This window comes from Pipistrellus kuhlii, unplaced genomic scaffold (assembly GCF_014108245.1).
Source record: "Pipistrellus kuhlii isolate mPipKuh1 unplaced genomic scaffold, mPipKuh1.p scaffold_m20_p_9, whole genome shotgun sequence".
NCBI lineage: Eukaryota > Metazoa > Chordata > Mammalia > Chiroptera > Vespertilionidae > Pipistrellus > Pipistrellus kuhlii.
In genome coordinates, this window is record NW_023425595.1 from 50,821,324 (window position 1) to 50,842,914 (window position 21,591).

General features: G+C 46.9%; 1 protein-coding gene across 1 annotated transcript in view; it reads right to left on the bottom strand.

The window, feature by feature from the left end:
* MAML2 (mastermind like transcriptional coactivator 2) overlaps positions 1 to 21,244 on the bottom strand; it is a 355,571-nt gene extending 334,327 nt beyond the window's left edge. Inside the window, exon 1 of the mRNA XM_036427706.2 lies at positions 19,652 to 21,244. Within this exon, the coding sequence (XP_036283599.1) occupies positions 19,652 to 20,185 (534 nt within the window). The 5' untranslated portion in view covers positions 20,186 to 21,244. The remainder of the gene's footprint in view (positions 1 to 19,651) is intronic.
* Positions 21,245 to 21,591: the final 347 nt, after the last annotated feature.

Here is a 21,591-nt window from a genome sequence, read left to right on the forward strand (position 1 = left end):
AATATAGGAGACTTTAAAGGCACAAGCAATTTACTCAGCTTACTGGACTGCCCTTCTCTGAGCTGTCCTGTCGATCATATACACATGTAGCAACCAGCATTCCCTCTGTGCACGTTTGATGGGCATGTGTCAAAGTAAAACCACCTAGCAATTCCACTTCTTCCTCCCCTCAAATTACCAATATGATTGGACCATCAAATTAAGCAGCTAAATGCCAAATTTTCTTTTTTTAGATCACACGCATTTTTTGAGTTAGATGACTGGAAAAATAGTCCTGAAGTCTGGCTTTCAATTTTTTTTTTTATAACAACTTCTCAACAGTTCAACCTCTTTAGTAAATATGAGTAAAGAAAGCGAGTCCCAGTCACAGCACATGTTTACAACTAAGTTAAAGGCTCTTAAAAATAGGGTGTTTGATGGTCTACTGCCAAAATACGAACTCTAGCAGCCTGGCGTGCACAGCTAATAATAAAGAGTCAGTGTTTCTACGAAAATCCCCGAGACCAAGCTCCGACCGAGCTTTATCCTTCTCACCAAGAGGTTCCCCACAATGACACAGAGACATAAATTTGGATTTAGAGGTCAAGGTGGGGGCTGGGGAAAGAAGACTCAGAATGGTGGGAGGCCACTTAAAACCAAAGAAAAACATTGCTGGCCCAGACTCAAAAACTAAACTGCAAAACAGGACAAAACAAGTTCAGCTGCTACCTAAGGACTGCTTGCCTGTTGGAAAAGAAGGAAGTGTTTTAGATAGATAGTAAAAGTCCAAGATAAAGGAAACATGTCAAGTATGAAGATAGCTACATGTGCTTTCTATCCAGATTCCTGAAACTTGAAGGAAATATTTGCACCTCTTAGGAAGACCTGGCTGCACTGTGTAGAGTGAAGAATCATACTACCCCAGTGTCAGTGGATTCTTTTTCCTGCCATACTTCACTGCCTCACTTCGGGTTCTTTGGCCCTTGGCAAAGAGGACAAAACTGTAGGACATATCTATATTGAGAATGTACACATCACACAATATTTCGCATTCAATTCAGGTGGTTCACAAACTCAAGACGCTCTAACACTTAGCTTTCACGGGTAAAAGGAAGCCATTGATACGTAAAGAAGGCATTTTTCAAGAGACCATGGAACCACTTCATTCCAGATCCCTAATGTGGGGCTTGGACATAATAGCTCAATACATATTTGCTAAAATTGGTATTGAGGCAGCTGTAGCAAAATTTGATTGCCAAAAGAAAGTTCCAGTGATCTCACTTATGCTTAGGGCATAATTTCCACATTTCTACCTTTAATTTGTCTCTGCTTCTACCAAAAAATGGATTTCCTTCAGAATACTGATCATGAGTGATAGTATCTCCAACATTTTCACATAAGAGGGGCTTGGAGACAATCTGGTTGCAAGTCAGGGAGGAAGTGAAGTTGAGTTTGTACTGCACTTTACAAAATACGGGGAGAAAACCCTCAGTCACTCTATCAGAGCTCTCAGAGAGAGCTGTTTTGTATGGTGTATTCAAGGAACTTACTATTAACTTACTAGTAAACTTAACTTTATTCTATAAATGGATGTAAGGCCCACTTATAGTGTAATCTGGTCTTAACACATTCTACACAGGAAGAGTTAATATTCCACCAGGAATCTATATTCAATATCCTCCAAGTTTCAGTTCCTGAATCCTGAAAAATCCACCTGGAGACTTGTCAGGCATGCTGTCTTCTCTCTGCCATGGCAGATAGCAATAATGAACCACCATGGCTCTCTTTCCCGCTGAGCTTGGATAGCATCTTAGCTTCTCTACAGTCCTCCACGTAGTACTACCAACTTACCCTGGCATTCAAGTTGAATATATGTATTTGTCACTCACAAAACCTACATGTTCAAGTGCTTTCTATCTCTAAAAACAAAACAAAACAAAACAAAAAAAATAAATAAAATAAAACAGGACACAGGCAACTATCTCAAAGAGTAATCTGTGGGCCGCTAGGCATCCATTCTGAATTTCATCTATACCTTAGGTGATGAGTTCATTGCAATTGTTACTGATTTCCAAAGGTCTTGTTGCACTTGGCTTCCAAACTCAGAAGTCTGGATCACGTGTGAGCTAACATCTGATATCACGTGTGTAACTGCCTTCTCTTGTACGCAGTAGGAAATCATAAATAGACACATGGCCAGGGCATCACCCTGCTCTGTTCAAATCTGGACTCTGCCACTCATGGCTGAATGATCTGAGCCTTTTCCTTCACCTCATGCCTCGAGCTCCTCATCTGTCAAATGGAAATAACTACTTCATTGTGTGATTGTAAATAAACAGGAGTTAATATTTTTTAAAAAGACTTAGAAGAGTGCCTGATATGTTGGACACTTAATACATGTGATTTAAAAACGTATGTTGAACCAAAAGGGTACCTTGAAGATCAGTGTTTCATATGTGGTATATGGTACATTTAGCCACAGAAATATAAAAAGTTGTCGCCCTTTATGAAATCATGCTCTCCGTGCCCAGTTTAATTTCAACAAACATTTACCAAGTGCTTGCTTACTAGGGGTCTGACAGTATTGCATGTCCTGAAAATACAAAGATAAATAAGACACCTCTCCACCTGGAAGCAAAATCCCATCACTTGTGAACTCCTGAATTTTCTCCACATGAGCAAAGAAAGGCCTGTCAGCATAAAAACGATATTTAACTTGGATCAGAGTGGATTCAAGATCACTTTTCAGCAAAGGGTTGCAGGTCTCTCCCTTAACCTCCATCTAAGATATTCATTCCAAAATAAGCAACAGCAAGAAGAAAAACTTAGATCAATCTTGGTGTCAGAGATGAATCTGCTTCTCTGATTCAAGATCAAGTTTCTCTTCATAAAAACCTTTAGCCTTCTCTTCCCAGACCTTCGAGTTGATTAACTAGACTCAAATAGAGAGCAAAGTGTGGATTTTCATACATTTAAAAAAAACACAAAACTGTTCTCACCTCACCTTGCATTCTTACCAATTAATACATATTTTAAAAAAGAAAAATAACAAGACTCTTTTTTTCCAGCCTCCCTTATTCTAGACTTGATGTGCCCTGGTTGTCTGACATCCTCGTTCCATTCATGATTGCCATTCTTTCTAGGCGAGTCATCGCTTCAAAGTATGTGTGGGTGTGCTTGGGGGAAGCTCAACACATTCAATGTCCTCATCTTAGATGCAAATTCAGTGATGAGTTTGTGGCTCAGCTACTCAACTTGGCCAGCGGTGCACCCTGCACAGGCTCAGGGGTTAGAGGGTGGATTGCTGCTCCCTGGTGAAGTTAGCACAGGCTGGTTCACGCCCTAAAATTGGTGTGATGATAGCCCAGACAACAGAGCGAGGTCATCTGTGTGCGCGCATTCAATAAACTGTAAATTGGCTATCCAAAAGTAAAATATTGTTAGCATTTCTCAACTTCTCAGAGTCTGTTTCCTATTTGCAAATTTTTAAAAAGCTACACTTGCCTTATTTATAGCACAGGGTTTCTGTGAAGACTCTATGGGTTGAGTAAATCTGAGATGATATTACTGACTATTGCAAATGCCAAATGCCAGGTATTGCTTCTACTGCCTCCCGGGGGCCTGCTAGGCCTCTACCTCCTTATGGTGCAGATGCTAATTTCCTGACCCTTTCTTTTCTGTTTCTATTGCTAGAGAGAGATGATATCCTTCTTTGCCTCCAAACGTGCCTTTCAGCAGTTTCTCTTTAATTCTCAAACCTCAGTGTCTTCTAACAAAATGATTACTATAGCTCCAAGGCACAGAGGATGCTGACATGACCACCCTCCTGTGCAGAAGCTTCAGAAGCAGAATTTTGCTCAGACTGGACAAAGCAGCACACAGCCTCAACCGGGAGGGCCACTGTGCAGGCAGCTGTCCAGACCTGCAGCAGACACTGGCCAAGAGCATCTTTCAGGGTAGCCATTTGTGTATGGTCATCACTTTCCACTTCCCAGGGTGGTTCCCCGATTTGCTTCCTTTTCATTGACCCAAGTCAATCTCTAGTCAGCCACATTATGGAATAAAGAGCTGCACATTATTGTATCAAGAGCTGAATTTACCTCCTTCATGTACTTGTCTGTTTACTCTCTGTCTTCCTCCTCCCACCCTCATTGAAATGTAAACTCCATTAAATAAGAACTTTGTCTCTCCTGTGTGGTTTGAGGGTCTAGCACAGGACCCAGTGTACAATAGACACTCAATATACATAACCTTATACCATCATCCTTTTCCTGGCGCCAGTGTTTTCTACTCATGAGGAATGGGGTTATAGAGATTCAATCTGGAACGAATCTTAGGAGATCATCATACCCATGTAGTTTTCAAAGGGGGTTGTAGCACTCCAGCCATGTTTTTAATTACATGAGACATATCTAAATCTGCATACACATATGTACACACACACACACGCACTGAGTGGCCAAATTATTATGACCACCTGACATTTGTAGGGAAATTAGCCTTACAGTGCATCATATGGGATATGGAAGTTGAAGTTACCAAGATAAAAAGTCTCCAATTCACACAGGGACATAAGGATTGGAGAGTTGAGCATTGGAAAAAGGTCATGTGGTCCAATGAATCACATTTCCAGTTGCATCATGCAGATGGTAGAGTGAGAATTTCGCAAAAACAGCATGAAAGCATGCACCCCACATGCATGAGTACAACCCTTCAAGCTGGTGGGGGCAGTGTTATGGTTTGGGGCATGTTTTCCTGGCATGATCTGGGGCCTTTAATTCATGTGGAACAATGTCTGAATAACACAACATACCTAAATATAGTAGCTGATCAAGTTTATCCTGTCATGTTGATGGTGTATCCCAATGGAAATGGCTTCTTCCAACAAGACCATGTGCCATGCCATGGTGCTCATATTGTGCAGGAGTGGTTTCAAGAACATGAGGGAGACTTTACCTTGCTTAGGTGGCCCCCCACAATCACCATCTCTCAATCCAATTGAGCATTTGTGGGACAAAGTTAAAAGAGCCATCAGGCAGCTGGTTCAACAACCATCAAATCTCACAGAACTGGACAGTGCTATTCATCTGGCATGGTGTCAGATTCCTCGCATCACCTTTCAACATCTTGTGGAGTCAATGCCAAGAAGAATTGCCACAGTATTGAAGGCAAAAGGTGGCTCAATGGAGTACTGATGGGGTGGTCATAATAATCTGGCTACTCAGTGTATATATACTGTATATATGCCTTCATGTGATTAAAAACTAGTGTTTATATTTAAAGTTATATATGCTTTAGTGTGGTGAAAAATTTAGTATATATAAATATATTTTTTTTCCTCCTAATTAAATAGGAGGTGGGGACCTAGGTTGCCTACTACATGTTATTCCACCTCTCTCTCCTATCTCCAGTCCTGAAAGACTCATAGGCAGCTCTAGTTTAAACACTACATATCTGGTCATTCACTCAATAAATATTTATTGTGGATCCATAATATTCCAGAAACAGCTGGGGGCGGGAGACATAGGTGGTGGAACAAAACTGGGAGGTTCCTGGTCTCATGGAGCTTACATTCCAGTGGGGGAAATAGGAAATGCACAAATAAATAAGGAATTGACCTAAGTTCAGATAGCGATAAAAGTTACGAAGACGGTAAGACCTCTATACCTGGATAAAGTGATAGGGAGGAGGAGAGAGGAAGAGAGATCAATCATGTGTATGTACATTAGTTAGGATAGCCACAGAGGTCTCTGTAAGGAGGTGATAATTGAACTGGGTCCTATGTGACAATAACAACCTAGTCAAGCAAAGTGCTGAGGAATCCAACCCTTGGAGGGAACAGAAGCAGAGGAGGAGTCACCCTGGTAGTTAGTAGTAAGGCTTAGTTCACTTCATTCCACTTACCATAATGATCTAGTGATCTTTTTCCTAGTTTCTGCAGTTTGGCATACTCTTGTTTTCTGCAGCAATTTCCTTTAAAACTGATGCTATATTTTTTAATGCAGTTCCTCATTTTTATTTTCTCTGTAAAGTCACCTATGCAATCAGCATGTGACTTTTAGTCTATATATTCTAAAAATAATCAGGGTAAACAAAGGATGTGTGTGTGTGTGCGTGTGTGTGTGAAAGAGAGAGAGAGAGAGAGAGAGAGAGAGAGAGAGAGAGAGAGAGAGAGAGAGAGAGAGGAAGAGAGAGAGAGAGAGAGAGAGAGAGAGAGAGAGAGAGAGAGAGAGAGAGAGATGAGGATTCAAGGCATATTTTCTAAGCAAAAGTAAGACCCAATCCATCAGGAAAGAAAGAAAATTTGACTTCCTTTATCTTAGTATTTTTAAAAAAGAAAAAGCCATGTTGTGTAGTGTAAAACCAAGATACTTTCATCTAAAAATCCAAAAAAAAAACAAACCCAAAAAACTAAAATATCTTAACAGAAGAAAAGCTAAGGAATTGAGAAGTTACAGGAAAAAAATGTCACTGCCTCTATGGCTCTAATCTAACAGACAATAAAGCTAAGTGTATCTACCCTTTGAGACAAATAAAACAACCACAACCAAATGACCCTTCTGGCTTCCTGCTAGCAATATCTTGCTTTGTGAGGGAAAACGCACTGGAGCCTAAGATGTGATCCACAGACCTGGAATGATCCACAGACCCGGAAGAGTGCAGGAGTCCTGAGATGCAATCTGAAGAGCGGTGCTTCAAAGAAGTCAAGAGCTATGGAGGAGGAAGGGGCCTGTCCCATCAAAGAAATGAGCTAGATTTCACATTTGTTTGCGTAAATTTTTCCTTTGTTGCCTTGTTTGGAGCAGCTACTGTGTATTCTCCTTGCCCCCCCCACCACCCCCAGTTTTATTAAGTCCCTAAACAGATCTGAGTTTTAAGGGCTTAGAGCTGCCCTTGGGAAATAGGTGATAACTCTCTCTGCTTAGGGTTTTAGTGATAAGGGGGGGGGGGGGGTACGCGGGGAGAGAGAAAGGCAGTGGATTGAATTCTCCTCCTCTAGGCGAATTTCTCAGTGACTCTCATTTGTAGACCCTTTTAAAACAGAAACATCTTTTCAAAATGAAGTGGTGACACATGTAATATCCCATCCATTAACCAGCCCTTTGCGATGGTTGTGTGTATGTGAAAGACAGACAGAGACAAACAGATGGAGGGACTGATGCATATGGCGGAAACACTAGTCAATTCCTGAGGAAGGAAAGCTCCACAAGCTTCTCTTCCTTCCCATTTTACATTTTGTAGTTTTATGTGATTATTGGGAATTTCTTTATCCGTGGAAATGTCACAAGAGCAGTTGGGAGAATCAGGTGGCGGGGGAGGAATGACTGTTCCCTCTAAAAATAAATTTGATAAATTGGATGGATCAAACTCTAGTCCTACAACTGTTTCTCAAGGTAGCACCCTAAACCCCAACAAGCAGGGTCAGGCATGGAGTGGCATGTGCATTATTCCTAGGAAGAGTGTTAAGCAACTCACACGACTGTGGGCTTTCCCTCCGTGGGGCCTGCTCCTAAGATCACTTCCGATTCTCTTCACTTGCTTTTAAAAACAAGGCATTACCACCCTGGGCACTTTCCTTCTTTGGATTCTTCCTAACAGACATATTTGAGAAGAGATTGAACGTTGAAAAGCAAAAGAAAAATATCAGGGAACTTATTCAAGGTTTGTCATCTCCAAGAGGGGCCACAGAGGTGACCCCAACCACACACCTGGTGCCCCTTGCTTTGCCAAGGAGGAAAGTGAGTACCAGGAAGCTAAAAGGCCTTGACCAACTTGCCCTACTAGTTAGTCTAGTGGGAGCACTAGGACCTGCAACACTGAATTCCCAGGCCAGTGCTCTTTCACTCCATCGCTAATAAGGATAGTAAGAATAATACAGCATCACTTCCTTCTTGCTTATTCATTTATTGTGAAGTGTAATATGAGGGAAAAAATGAGGGATGTAGAGTCATTTGAGTTTAGAAACTCTGGATTTCAAGTGTTTATGCTGGAATCAAGAATATGCTTAATCCCCTCCCCCCATTCCCCCCTGTACTAGCTAGCAAAGTCTTCTGTGACCTTGAAGATCGAATGCAATTACATCGCCCATATATATTTGCTATGCTGCTTGACTCTCCCAAGGGCAGCGTCACAGTACAAGGGGAGTGACATCTTTATGAGGTTAACCCTTTTCTGCTTTAAGGGGAGACTAGCGAAGGCAGATGTGTTCCACGGAGCGTAACGAGGAGCTGGAAATGTAGTAGTTAGGAGGAATGGCAGCGCCAGGCCACCATTTGGGAGGGAAGAAGCAAATTGCTATTTGGAGGAAACGGTGAGCTGGGGTAGCCTATGAGAATACTGATACCATGCAATGAAAGTGGAATGACAAAAGGGGCAGGGCTCGAATTGGAATACAGTGAAAAGAGACAAAGAAACTGACGTTTGCTAGGTTTCAGCATGCTAGGCTCTTTCTGCATCATCTCATTTAACCCTTACAACCCTTTGAGATAGTTCTATTATCATCAAAAGCAGAACATGAGTCTCAAAGATTGCGGACGGGTCGTGAGAATTCTTGCTTCATAGTACACAGTGTTTCACAAAGTATCGTACTTTAACAAGATGTCAGCCTGTAAGAACATGTAGTAAATAACTTCAAAATGCAATGGGCAACTTTAAAGCGTGCCTTTAACATTTATGTACTTGGAGTTTTTTGCACTCATTCAATAGAAACTCATCTGGCCACTGGGTAAAACTGGCAATAAAACTACGGGTCCACAATGTGTTAAGTAACCAGTCTCGGTGTAACACACCTAAAGAGGTGGAATCATCTTCCATGCTGAGGTGTTCTGGTTCTGATTCAGTTAACCCTTGCTAAGTAATAAGTTACCCCAAAACTTCGTGGCTTCAAACAGGGATGCCATGTTCCCCATGATTCTGTAGGTTGGCTGGGTAGCTACCCTCAGCTGATTTCTCCCAGGGTCTCTCACTCACTCACTCACTCAGAGGTTGCACTGAGTCAGAGAGTTGGCTAGTCTAAGGTGGCCTCACTCTTGTGTTCACAGTTGGTGCTGGTTCGAGATACGGGGACCTTAGTGCTCTCATGGGGATGCTCCTTCTCCCGCCGGTGGGACCAGCTTCTTTGCATGATGGTGTCAGTGTTCCAAGAGGGTTTTTTGTGTTTTGTTTTGTTTTTAATCACTTTATTTGGATGTGATTGACATATAAAAAGCTGTACACCTTTAACATATACAATTCTGTCAATTTGGGGATAAGTGTGCACCTGTGAAACCATCACCACCACCAAGACCATACACATATCCATTGCCCTCCAAAGTTTTCTCCTGAAATTACTATTATTTGTGGTAAGAGCACTTAACATGGGACTTATCCTCTTAACAGATTTTAAGTCCAAGAGAGCTTCCTAAAACCCACCCTCAGAATTAGCACAGTTTCACTTCTGTCACATTCTCTTGGTTAAAACAAATCATGGGGTCACTTAAGACTTACAAGGGGTGGGGGGGATTGCATCCACTTATTGCTGGGAGAGAAGTGGTCAAGTCACATTGCAAAGGGATAGAAGGCAACATCAGGACCATTTACACTACAACCTACCCTAGGCTTTCCACTCCGTGCTCTTTCTACTAGCAAAACTTTAATAAAGATTCCTAATTGCCCTTCATGTTCTTTGTATAGGTTTACAAAAAGTCCTTAATAAAAGGACTACTTTCTATAACCTGGAATAGCTGTCAGAAAACTTGATTTCTCGATCTATTTCTACTGCAGTGGGATCATGGAACACTTTCTTTTAAGCGGGCTTTAATTTTGTCACGAATGAGAAAGTGTTCGGTCTGTTTTCTCTCTATGGGCTCATGCAACTCTATCCACTGACAGTCTTATGTTTAGATCAATTCCTGGGGGATGGGCAGGGTGGGAATGAAAAAGGGTGGGAAGCAGATGGCCTCTGTTTTGCAACATACTCCCTTTTATGTCTGTGTGTGCAGAACCTGGGAGGCAGCGAGCAAAGGAACTCTTCCATGACCTGGGTGCTGCTCTGACCATGTCCACATATTACAGGCTAAGGGGGTACAGGCCCTCCGGCATAATATCAAGGGCTTCTGGACCTGGTTAGACAGAACACTTCCCAGGCAACACACTCGCCCCAGCTGAGCGGACAGGAGAGGTGGGGAGGCTCTTGCGTGGTCTCTTCCTGCGGGAAATGCGTCGCTGGAAGCTCCCTCAGAAAGGTATTGTTGCCTCGTCTATGGAAGATCAGGTTCCCAAGGAGCAAACTAATGTTTAATTTAGCACAAAGATAGCTCAGAAGCTGTCTCCCGGGGACCGCGCCTGCAAACAGACCCACACGCAAAGAATCTAAGCGGGAAAAGGAAGCTCTCCTCATGCAACAGCTACGGGACTTGGGCGCAACCCCAGCTGACCCGAAGCCGCTGCAGCTGCTTGTCAGGAGGCCCGCTGCTCTTTCCAGTCTATTCCATATATATATATATATATATATATATATATATATATATATATATATATATATATATATATTATTGACTTTTTAAGAGAGAAAGGGAGAGGGACAGAGAGTTAGAAACACTGATCAGCTGCTGCCTGCACACCCCCCACCGGGGATGTGCCCGCAACCAAGATACATGCCCTTGACCGGAATCGAACCTGGGACCCTTCAGTCCACAGGCAGATGCTCTATCCACTGAGCCAAACTGGATGAGGGCTCCTGTCTATTCTTATGCCTGTACTTTGCACGTGTTCTTAACACTTCCGAGAAACAACCCAGTGGGATAAGCCACCAGCACATACTTTTTGCAGCCTGAAATGACACTATGCAGTGTGGCAATCAAACATGCAAGCCTTAGCCGGTTTAGCAAGTATCAGTCCACTCAGGTGAACGGCAACAAAAAACTTAGTCACTCCAGCTTCTCAGCTGGAGAATGTTTTTGTTTTTATCTAATCCAGACCTCAGAGACCTCCCGAAATGAGCAATGTACACTTAAGCCCGGCGATCATCCCTCCAAAGACACAATACGGTACAAATTGTATTCAATTAAGCCACTCCTTTGCACCCTGGTTACCATGATTCTAAGAGATTACACTGTGTCTCCAGTAGACTCCTGGTACGTTATTAGCCGTTACAGCAAACTTTTGCCGTAAGTACATTTTCTGAAAACAAAACAAAACAAAAAACCCCTCAAACATGCAATTAACTTTCTATTCAAACCCATCACAATTACCTGCAAAGAAGTCTGTTGTGCAGTGAAGTCTGTGGAGCTTCATGTGGGTGAGAGTTATTAGTGGGTTGGAAAAGATCCACAAATATAATTCATGCCACATTTCTGACAAAAGAGAGTTGTTGTTTTTTAAACAACAGCGTTAATGATTCCGTATTAAGCTATGAGCCTATCATAAGTGACTCGTGGAACACTGTAAAAACAATACAAACCAAACCCAACGCAGCATGAGCTTGATGCTACCTTTCTAAGAATATTCTCACCCAAGGAGGAGAGGGAGGAGGGAGAGATCCAAGTTTAAATGATGGGGAATAAACAAAGTTCTGACTCCATCCTTTGCTCAGAGTCAGAAGCAGCACAGGCATCCTCACCCACCCAACAAGATTATTCTTACTCTAATCCTGTCACTTCTTCATAGAAGCACTGTGTTTTGGGTTCAGGTTTATCATCTCTAAGGAAGGAAGCCTTGGCAAATTTTCCACATGTTTCCCACGGAAAGTTACATTTTAGGGAGCACCGAGCAAAGGTGGGAGTCCAAGCTGAGCACCACAGCGAGGCATAGCATTTCCAGCCTGCTCCCGGGAGGGAGGGCAACCCGCGTGGCCCATTCACTTGCAGCTCGGTGCAGTGAGCTAATTGATTCTTCAGCAACTTGAGCCGCGATCTGGCTTTCAAGAGCATAAATTTAAAGCTCCGCAGCTGGGAACTTCTAACTCTTTGTCACTCTGTGACCAGATTCACTTAAAAATCATTCATCAGCCTGAATTAATAATTCAGTGAAATGGTAAATTTGGGCTATTCAGCTCTAATGATTCCAAACTCTCAATAGATGGTTTAAATTTCTCATTTACCCACAAAGCCCACACGCCACACTCGCTGGGCAAAATGAAGGGGAAACCCAGCCTCTAGTCTCAAAGAAGTGAGAAGTCAAATAAACACTCACTCTGGTCAAATTCCGGACGAGGACTCCTGGAATCCCAGAATTTGAAGAAATATTAATGGACCCTTTTCTCAAGAAGGACACGATTTAACCTATTCCAGGGAAATGTAAACCTAGCCCAGGAGACATCTCCATATTAAACTGCTTAGGGAAATCGGATACTGGGATATCCCTCACCAGCCATTTTCAGTAAATATTAAAGAGAAGAGCCATGTCCTTCTACAAGGTGCCCCTGACACGTTCTGGAGATAGAATCCAAGGCTGGGCAAACCACGAATCTGGCTCGAGTATGTCACAACTCGGATCAATAATAACAGCTAAAATTGATGGAGCCTCTACTAGGTGGCAGGCAGTTACCTCATTTACTCCATGAGCCTAAATAGTTAGTTCTATTACTATTATTTTTAAAATATATATATTTTTTTATTGATTTTTCACAGAGAGGACAAGAGAGGGATAGAAAGTTAGAAACATCGATGAGAGAGAGAAACATCAATCAGCTGCCTCCTGCACACCTCCTACGGGGGATGTGCCCACAACCAAGGTACATGCCCTTGACCGGAATCAAACCTGAGACCTTTCAGTCCACAGGCCGAAGCTCTATTCACTGAGCCAAACCGGTTTCGGCTCTGTTACTGTTATTCCATGTTACAAGTGAGGAAACCGAGACAGAAGAGGTTAGCTAACTTAACCACGAAGACATAGCTAGTAAGTGGTAGCGCTCCCCCCCTGACCCCAGGCTCTTTACTGCTATGCTGCCTAGCCTTCTTAAACAGCCAACTTTAATACTTCTGTTTCCAAACCCACCCACTCTCTTTTTAGACTGTCAATACTAAGAGGGGAAAGGTTACATCCAATTACTCATCATGGATACATTAATTCTCATGGCATAGGAGAGCTACGCAATACGTAATGAATAAATGAAAGATTTCTCCAAACTTTAAAAGCATTCATATCCACAATCTTGATATGAAATGTCAGGACCTCTCCCTTAGATTGTGCAGGAAAGGGTGGAAGCTGGCAGCCTGAGGTAGATAGCTCACTAGCTATGGTCAGCATCCCAGCATGATGCCTTGAATCAGAGGGCAAAGGAGCTGTTGGCTTTTCTCCTCTGCCATCTCTTCTGTGGACCAGACAGGAGAACCGACTATTCCCAATAAACTTGGGGGTGTGGAGGGTGTAATAAAAAAATTGGTAACACATCTGCATTAAAAAGCAAACCAGAGCGTAAGGAAATCTCAAAGACCATCTGGACTTGCAGCTTTTCATAGATTTCTGCTCACATTTTTTTTTTTTTTTTTTTTTTTTTTTTTAGTGAAATCACCTTTTCCAAGTTAGTAAACAAGCAAACTCATTTGTAAGGAAGATCCGTTTACACATCTAGAGAACACACTTTCACCCACGGGGCAATTCTTAGTGGCCCTGGAAGGCCTCCAGAGGAGGAGCTGGTGCTGCTGCTTTTAGTTTCTCTTTGGTGTGTGTAGCTAGTATGCTTTTAAAGCCCTCTCGTTCGGATGCCAAAGGCCATGTCCTGCCGCCTATAACTCACTGTGAATGGGGAAGTGTGTAAATAGCAAGGCATTAAGCCGCTCGAGGGACCTGGAGACAGGTAATACAGAACACTTAGGCAACGTGCTATGAGAAGAGGCGGCTCGAGGGGAAATGTAATACTTGTCTTCAAGTACATGAAAGATTATTATTGCTTCGTAGATGCTGACTCCTCTGGGTCGTCCTTGCTCTACCATTTTCCAGGGCTCTGGCTGCTCTCTTGCCAGAACTCCTAATTCTCCCTGAAGAAGACCCACCCTACGTGAGCCCGCTTGACTCACACACAAACACTGGGGAGTCAGGCTTCACTCTCTGGCCCCAGGCACCTAACGTTCATAGTCATCCCCTCTCAGCTACCCCATCCCCTCTCAGCTACCCCATTCACCGCCTCCTCACAGGCCCTGCTGGTGACCCTCAGTCTCCAAAGAGCTCTCCCAGCCTGGATTTGAACCTCTCTCCTACCGACTATCAACAGTGCTAATGCTTAGAGCACCCAGGTGCCAGGCACCATGCTTACTGTTTTGCCAAAGAATATTAGCTTTGTTTTACAGATGAAGATACTGCTGTTCCAAAAGAATAAAGTTATTTTCTCAAGCTCAGATAGCTAGTAGGTGTGAAGTAAGACTCTGAGCACATGTTGATCTATAAAATGTACCCTTTAAGTGCTTCCATTTTCTGCATCCCTTAACCTCAGTTTACTTATTTTAAAATGGGGCAAATGTTGCTTATGCATCTGTTTGGGTTTTCGTTTGTTTTTGGTAAGGCATTACATTCGATATGTAATAAAAGTGCCTTGTACATTTTAGGGCTCAATAAACTCAGAAAAGTGCCTTTATCTGACTTTCTAAATCAGTTTTGGTCCATTCTACCTAATTTTGCTGTTACTTTATTGATGTGGTCTTGGTTAGCCTACTAGACTGTAAGTTTGCAGAGACTATGTCTTTTGCTGTATTTCTGTTCTCCAGCAGAGCCTGTTAGAATGTTAGGGAAATTCGCATGAGGATGGAGAAGAAAACTTTAGCATTATTTTCCTTAAGCATGACACTGCCTACGAACATATATAAGGGGCTAGATTAAAGGACAAGGAAGTAGCAGAATCCACTCAGGATGGCTTGGATGGTTTAGCTGCTATGCAGAGCAGAACTAGATTTTTTTTCCAAATTTCTTTCTAGGCTTTTTGAGCTTAAGTTGCAGTGATAAACACACATACACCATCACTTAAAAGCAAAGACAGCTAATCATGGCCACACGTTTAGTCACATTTAATTGTTACACTTCAGAACATTTGAAAGCCCATGTTTGTCTTGGTACTTCCCAAAGGTGCACAGTAATTAGGGAAGCCATACTGTACCAAACTTGAACGCTCAGGAACACTGGATGAACATCACCTAGCAATGACATTATTTCAAAGAAAGCAGATGACTTCTCTCAATAAACAGCGACCCAAACAAGCAAGACATATTGGTCAACATAACGTCGCTTCCCTGTCAAAGCGAGCCTTCTGTCACTTTTCGATAAAGGATTGTACCAACTTCTCTCTCCACTTGAACTCTTTTGCTTTTGTGAGCTCTTATAACTGTATTTACTTGAAAGAAGTAGTAGGAAGGTCCTGGAGAGATAAGAACTCTCCCTTTATTACTCTGTTCTGGAAAACAGAACAGAAATAGGTCAGTTCTTAAGGAAATGATGGCTGCATACATAAATAATGTAAACACTCCTATCACTGTCCTGGGAGGACATTTATCACCCAGACAGCCACGGAGACCGACATCTGGCCAATAAACTGCTCCTATTCTCAGCTCCCCTGCGTGCCCTGTAGAAATGTTGAGTTGCCAATTGGAAACTTGATTATTATCAGTCAAAAATAACCAGGGAGCTCTGGCAATGATTGAACTCGTTTGACTTTCTTAAGCTAACAATTAACGTTTTAGACGATTGTTGACAAAACATTTAACTTTCCCATACTGTGTGTGCAAACGACTTTCCTAATATTCCTTAGACGCCCTGGTGGACCCGCCTTTCCCGGGCTGCTCAGGTCCACGCCGAGGCCTGCAAGAGGCGTGCGTTCCGAGGCCCCAAACGCTTTGCTTCGCAGCACCGTCCCCATGAACTCAGACTTTCCGGGATCTTCTGGAACACTTACGCACACCGATATCTCAGTCTTATCTCGACAGCACTGTATTTGCAACACCAATCCCTCTATTTACAATAAAGGCTATGTCACCATCTCAAACACTCCACTGAGAGCCTCAGGATACTTTTAATCCCTGGGAAAACTGGTATTGAGACCTGTGGTCGCGTCGTTTGCTATTAGAAATACTAGCAGTCATGCCCTGCATTTCGGCAGTGCTTTAGCTCTTCCAAAGCCTGTTCGGAAACACACATTCATTTGCTTCTCTCAACAACCCAGGGCAGGTTATTGTTCTCCCTGCTTTACAGATGACTGTTAAGTAGCGTGTCCTAGGTCACCCAGCTGGTAGTGATCAAGCCGGCACAGAACCGGGGATGCAGAGCCCCCGTCCGATCTGCTTTCTCTCCTCCACACTACATTAGAGAAAAGATAATCTCCACAGCCAAAGATGGCTTGGAACCACTTATCTATCCACCCTAGCAACAGCGTGTGCAACAAGAAAAAAGAGCTTGTCTCGGGCAAAAGGGAAAGATGGATAACGCACCACAGAAGCTCACCCTGTGCTGTTCCGTAGACCGGCTATTATTCAGTTTTACAGTTCATTCAGAGACTCAAACATACTTCCCCAGCAAGTGATTTAGTGCCTACAGCCTGCTCCCAGTGGCTAGAAACACAGATCTTCTTTAAGCCCTAGGATCCGGGCCCTCTCAAAGGCCCCGTTCCCGCAGTCCCTGCAGCTGTGGGGCTTCCCCTGAACTTGTACTTGAGCTAAATGAAGAAACTGGCTGAGTAAGGGCTGCAGAATTAGGCTCTCGATGTGGACGGAATTAGAACTGGCTTGGGGGTTATTCTTGCATTGTTCTTGCATCTTGGGCTATTAAAATAGCTCAGGCATTGTATATTTCGTGCCGTATAACACTCCTCAAAGTCAACACCATCTCGCGGAACGGAAGTTCCCCTTTCGCCATCATTCAGACACTAACTAGTAGTATTACCGACTTGTCTACAAGGCATTGTGCCAGCAGGTAGGCAGGGTACGGGGCTTTCGGCCGAGGACACAGTGCGAATCTGGCTTGAGGTGATCAATATGCGCTGCCTTCCTCCAAAGGGTGTTTATGGCCACTTAGGAGATACTAATGAATGATTAAAGCGATACGTTCAACACACCCAGACGGAAATAAATCTGGTTCCGGACACCGCCGCAATACCATGAAAAAGCCACTCCGATGCTTATTCTGCACAAGAGGCCCCGTTACATCCGCAGTGTTTAGGGAACTCAGAGGAGCAGGAGTGGAGTGAGACCTGCAGGCCCCATGGGCTCGGCAAATCACTCCCAAACGCCCAGACCCTTCGCACACAATGTTATCAGGTTAATTCGGCACTTGCATCACCGATCGCTGAGTGCCATGCTGAATAACCAAGCGCCAAATTTAGAAGCTAAAATGGAGAAGGGAATTTCCAATAACCAAAGGGGCGTGGGGAATAACCATTGTCCCTCGCAATGCCACACACGTTCAAGGAAAAACAACTATTATCTTTTGACCCCTAACTCACATGGCCCCCTCTCGTCATCACTCAGACAGGGTGGGCCCACAGGGACGGTGTCAGGCGATGGCTGGCGGTCAGGAGAGAGAACACGGATTCCCAGGAAGACCAGGACGGGAACAGCGGCCACCTCTTTGGCTTCCGCAGCATCAAAGCCTTCAGTTGGGAAAGGCCGGACACTGCACTCTCACTTCCTCCCGCTGTGAATATTGCTAATCGCAAAGTTACAATCACCACTGAAGTTGGTTTCATTTCGCATCCTTGAACCCCCAAGTGGAAAAAAAAAAAAAAAAGAAGAAGAAAAAAAGTGGGAGAAAAGCAAAAGCCAGGAGAACAAGGCCGTGGGCAGGCGCGCCGCCTCCCTCCCAGGAGCTGGGGTGCGAGGGGCACATCCAGGCTTGGCGCCCAGAACAGAGGTCAGTCTTCTCCCCGGAGCAGGGCCGGGCACCTCGGTCCCTGTCTCATCCCCAGAAACACTTACCAGGAGGCCGGGAAGCACACAAAGCCGTATTATTGGGAGCCTTGCAGACAGATTATAAATTTACTGGGGACAATCGAGGCATTTAGATACTTTTGGCTGCAGATGCTGGTGACACACACATGCATACAAACCTCATTCTTCTCACCATTGGAGTGACTCTCCCCACTCCCCACACCCACCTCACCTCAGCATCTCTCCTTCACTAGCTCTCAGAGGGAATTCCAGGGAGAGGCGGGGACAGAGCAGGTGGCAAGGAGAGGACATTAGCCTTTGAAGCTCTAGCAGAGCCCCACAGACCGATCTTACTCAAGGATAAAGCAGCAAACACTGGGCAGGGTAGCTGCTTGCAGTTATTTTTCATCTGGAGTCGGCGCCAGGAAGTTGCAGTTCTGGGCATCCCAAGCAAAAAGCGTGTGTGTGTGTGTGTGTGTGTGTGTGTGTGTGTGTGTCGGGGGAGAACACCCTCTTAGTCCCCCAGTTTCTGGAAACCATCCCTACAGGGATAAGGGGGAGCCACAGAGGCGCACGCTATGGCTGGTCTGTAAGGTGTCTTCTGCCTGGAGCTCCTTTGCAAACTCCGTTGGAGAAGTTCAACGCAGTGCCTTCCTTCCTTTGGGCTTTTTGAGTACTTTTCGGCTGGCCTGGCTGTTTCCTGTTGCTGACTTTCATTAGGGCTGACTTGGGCAAACTGGAGCTGTGGTGTGGGCAGACCCAGGATGCAGGAGCCCCACAGAGCTCAGAGATGGAGAAAGCTGGTGGGGCCTTGGGGCCTTGAGGCCTTGGGGCTGTGGGCCGGCAGGCTGCGGGTCTGCAGGCTGCGGGGCCTTTGGGACTACGTGTGGGGCTGCCGGCTGCAGGATGCGGGTATGCGGGTCAGGGCTCCACCTTCTCCCCCGGGGCTGGTGGGGGAAGCTTGCACATGGCAAGCAGTCACCTGACCAGGACTGGCATGCAAAAACCAATGAGTCAAGGGATACTCCCTCTGGGACGGGGTGGATCTGTGCCTCCAAGGAAGAACTTCCCATCAGGAACCTGACAGAACTTTCAGGTCTGATGTCCCGTCGGCACCAGCAGTGGCTTGAAGACAAGCCACTTCCCGGGATGACAGCTTGAGCTCAGCCCCTCAGTGCCAGCCCACTATAATGAACACCCTCGTTTGTCACTGTCCACCGGTAGTGTCTATGAAAAGAAGCTGGGGGAGGGGGCTGGGGGAGGCGGTAGAGACTCAGGGAGCAGGTCTCCTAGAAAGATTGCCTCCCTGGTCTGGGATTGTCCCCTCCACCTTTTGTTTTGTACTGAGGGGACCCTCACGGGCCTCTGGGTTGCAGACCACCACTTGGCTTTTCTGGAAGGGGCCCCCTCAAAAGGCAGCAGGGGAAAGGATCCGTTCCCCTGATCCATGTTTTCAGGCCGAAGCATGGCTGGTTGGGCCTAATCAGAGCTGACTAGCTGAAGCTGGCGCATCCCCAAGACCCTGGCTCAGCTCTTGCCCGCCTGTAGCCACCTCCGCTCCAAGGACTAGCTGAGGCCTCGCAGAGCCTCTGGAGAGCTCGGCTCCTCCCCAGGAAGGAGCACCCCGCACGTGGAGGAGCATCCGTGCGCGCTCACCAGCAGGACTTGCTGAGTAAGAGCATGAACCACACGCTAAGCACACACCCCATGGCCTGGGCGGCAGGCAGGGGACACCATGGCCCTCTATACCGCCGTCCCCTCCGCAGCCTCAGGCCCGGGCAAGCTCTCCCCTCGCACCAGGCCGCACGACCACAGCCCAGAACCATGAGAAAACCAGGTAGCCTTACCGCAATCAGGGCCGAGTTCCGCTGGTCCCCGGGGGTGGATGCTGGCGCTTGCTGCTCGCCCTCGAGACCACCACCGCTCCCGTTATTGCCGCTGCCGCTGAGCAGGTGCTGCTGGTGGTGGTGGTGATAGTCCGGCGGGGGCGGCGGGGCCCCTGAGGCTTGGGGGGTCGCAGGAGGGGCTGCGGAGGGCGCAGAGGCCGCGGTGGCAGCAGAGGCTGCAGCGGCAGCAGCAGCGGCGGCGGCGGCCGTGGCCTTGGCGTGCTTGCCGGTCTTCCTGGCGCCCTGGCCGTGCTGCACGAGGCTCAGGAGCTGCAGGGTGCTCTCTCGCTCGCGGTCCGAGCTCTCGGCCCGGCCTCGCTCGTAGCGGCCCTCGCAGCTCAGGTGGTGCTGGCGGCACACAGCAATGCGCGCCCGCAGGCGCTCCACGATGGCGCTGTGCACCCTCGGGGCCACGGAGCCCCCTCCCAGGAGGCCCGCCCCGGGGGCCGCCCCCAGCCCTCCCGAGGGGGCTTGCGGGGGCGCTGTGTCCCCCATCTTCGTGGATGCAAGGACGGCTGCCTCCTCCGGTATGGTGGGGCGGCAGGAGGCGGCAGGAGCTGGCTATTCCTCCGGGCAAGTCTGTGCTTGACAATGCGGGCTCAGCGCTCAGGGCCACATGAAGAGAGGCCTTCCAAGGTTTGAGGAGGGAGGGGCGTTGGTTAAAAAAAAAATAGGATGAGGAGCAAGAAGAGAAGCGGGAGGCAGAGGAGGAGGAGCCGGAGAGGAACCCTGATCGGCTCGCTCTAACGGGGCCTTTGACAGCAATGCACAAGTTGGAGAGCTTCAGTGGGGTTCCCCGGCCCCAAGAGCCACTCAGTACCTGGCCACCCCACAGCCTGGGGTTCGAGCAAGAGGACCCAGGGGGGGTGCCGGGGCAGCCAGAGGCAGCGAAGGGGGCTGAGAGAGGGATGATCAGGGAACCGGCCCCCCCTCACCTAGTAGTTTCCCCACATTCCTGGTGGGGATGCTCCTGCAGAGACACGCGTTCCCACCAGCGTCTGGGGGACCCGCAGCAGCCTTCACTTTTCCTTGGGTTAAAAAAAAAAAAAAATGCCGTTTCAGGAGGTTTCCGAAGTCACTGTTCCCACAGTACAGCAATCAGGAGAGGCTGTCTTGTCGGCTCTTCATTCCTCCTGCCTCCCTTCCCCTGGCTCCGGGGTGTCCTCCTCTTTGGGGGGGCAGTGGGGTGTCTTCTCCCCACGGGCTCACGGGGCCAGTGGCTGGGCTGTGGGACCACGCTGCCCCCTCTCCTCGGCGGATCCAGCCCCCGGCGCAGTCCTCATGCCTCTAAGCGTCGCTCGCCTCCCGGGAAAGCAGCCCGGAGTCGCTGGCCCCCAAGACCCCCTTGTGCATGCCCGCCCTGTCCCCGCTTTAGGCTTCCGCTCCTCACCCCGGCTGGCTCTCCGGAGACACAAACTCCTGCCCTCGGAGGGATTTGCAAACGGCGGTCCCACTCACAAACTTCCAGCGAACTGCACCGAGCCGCCGGCGCCGGCCGCGCTCCCGTCCACTTGGGCGCGTTCCATCCCGGCCGGGGGTCCGGGGGTCCGGGGGTCCGGGGGTCCGGGGGTCCGGGGGCCCGGGGGTCCGGGGGGGTCCGGGGTCCGGGCTCGCAATAAGCAGTGCGGTCCTCTCGTTCTCTTGTATGGATCTCCGCTTGATAGGTGGAAAGAAGAAGAAGAAGAAAAAAAAAAGTAGCTTGTATTTTCCTTTCTCTTCCCCGTCTGTGGTTGGCCCGCTGGGCTGACACGGGCTCCCCTGGCCCCGGAGTCACGGCGACACACAGGCGTTCATTGTGCTCCGATAGCAGAGGGAGAGAAAGAGAGTGAGACAGAGAGGCAGAGGGAGAGAGAGCCAGCAAGCTGCAGATGGGGGGGGGGGGGGGGGGGGGCGGAGGGGCG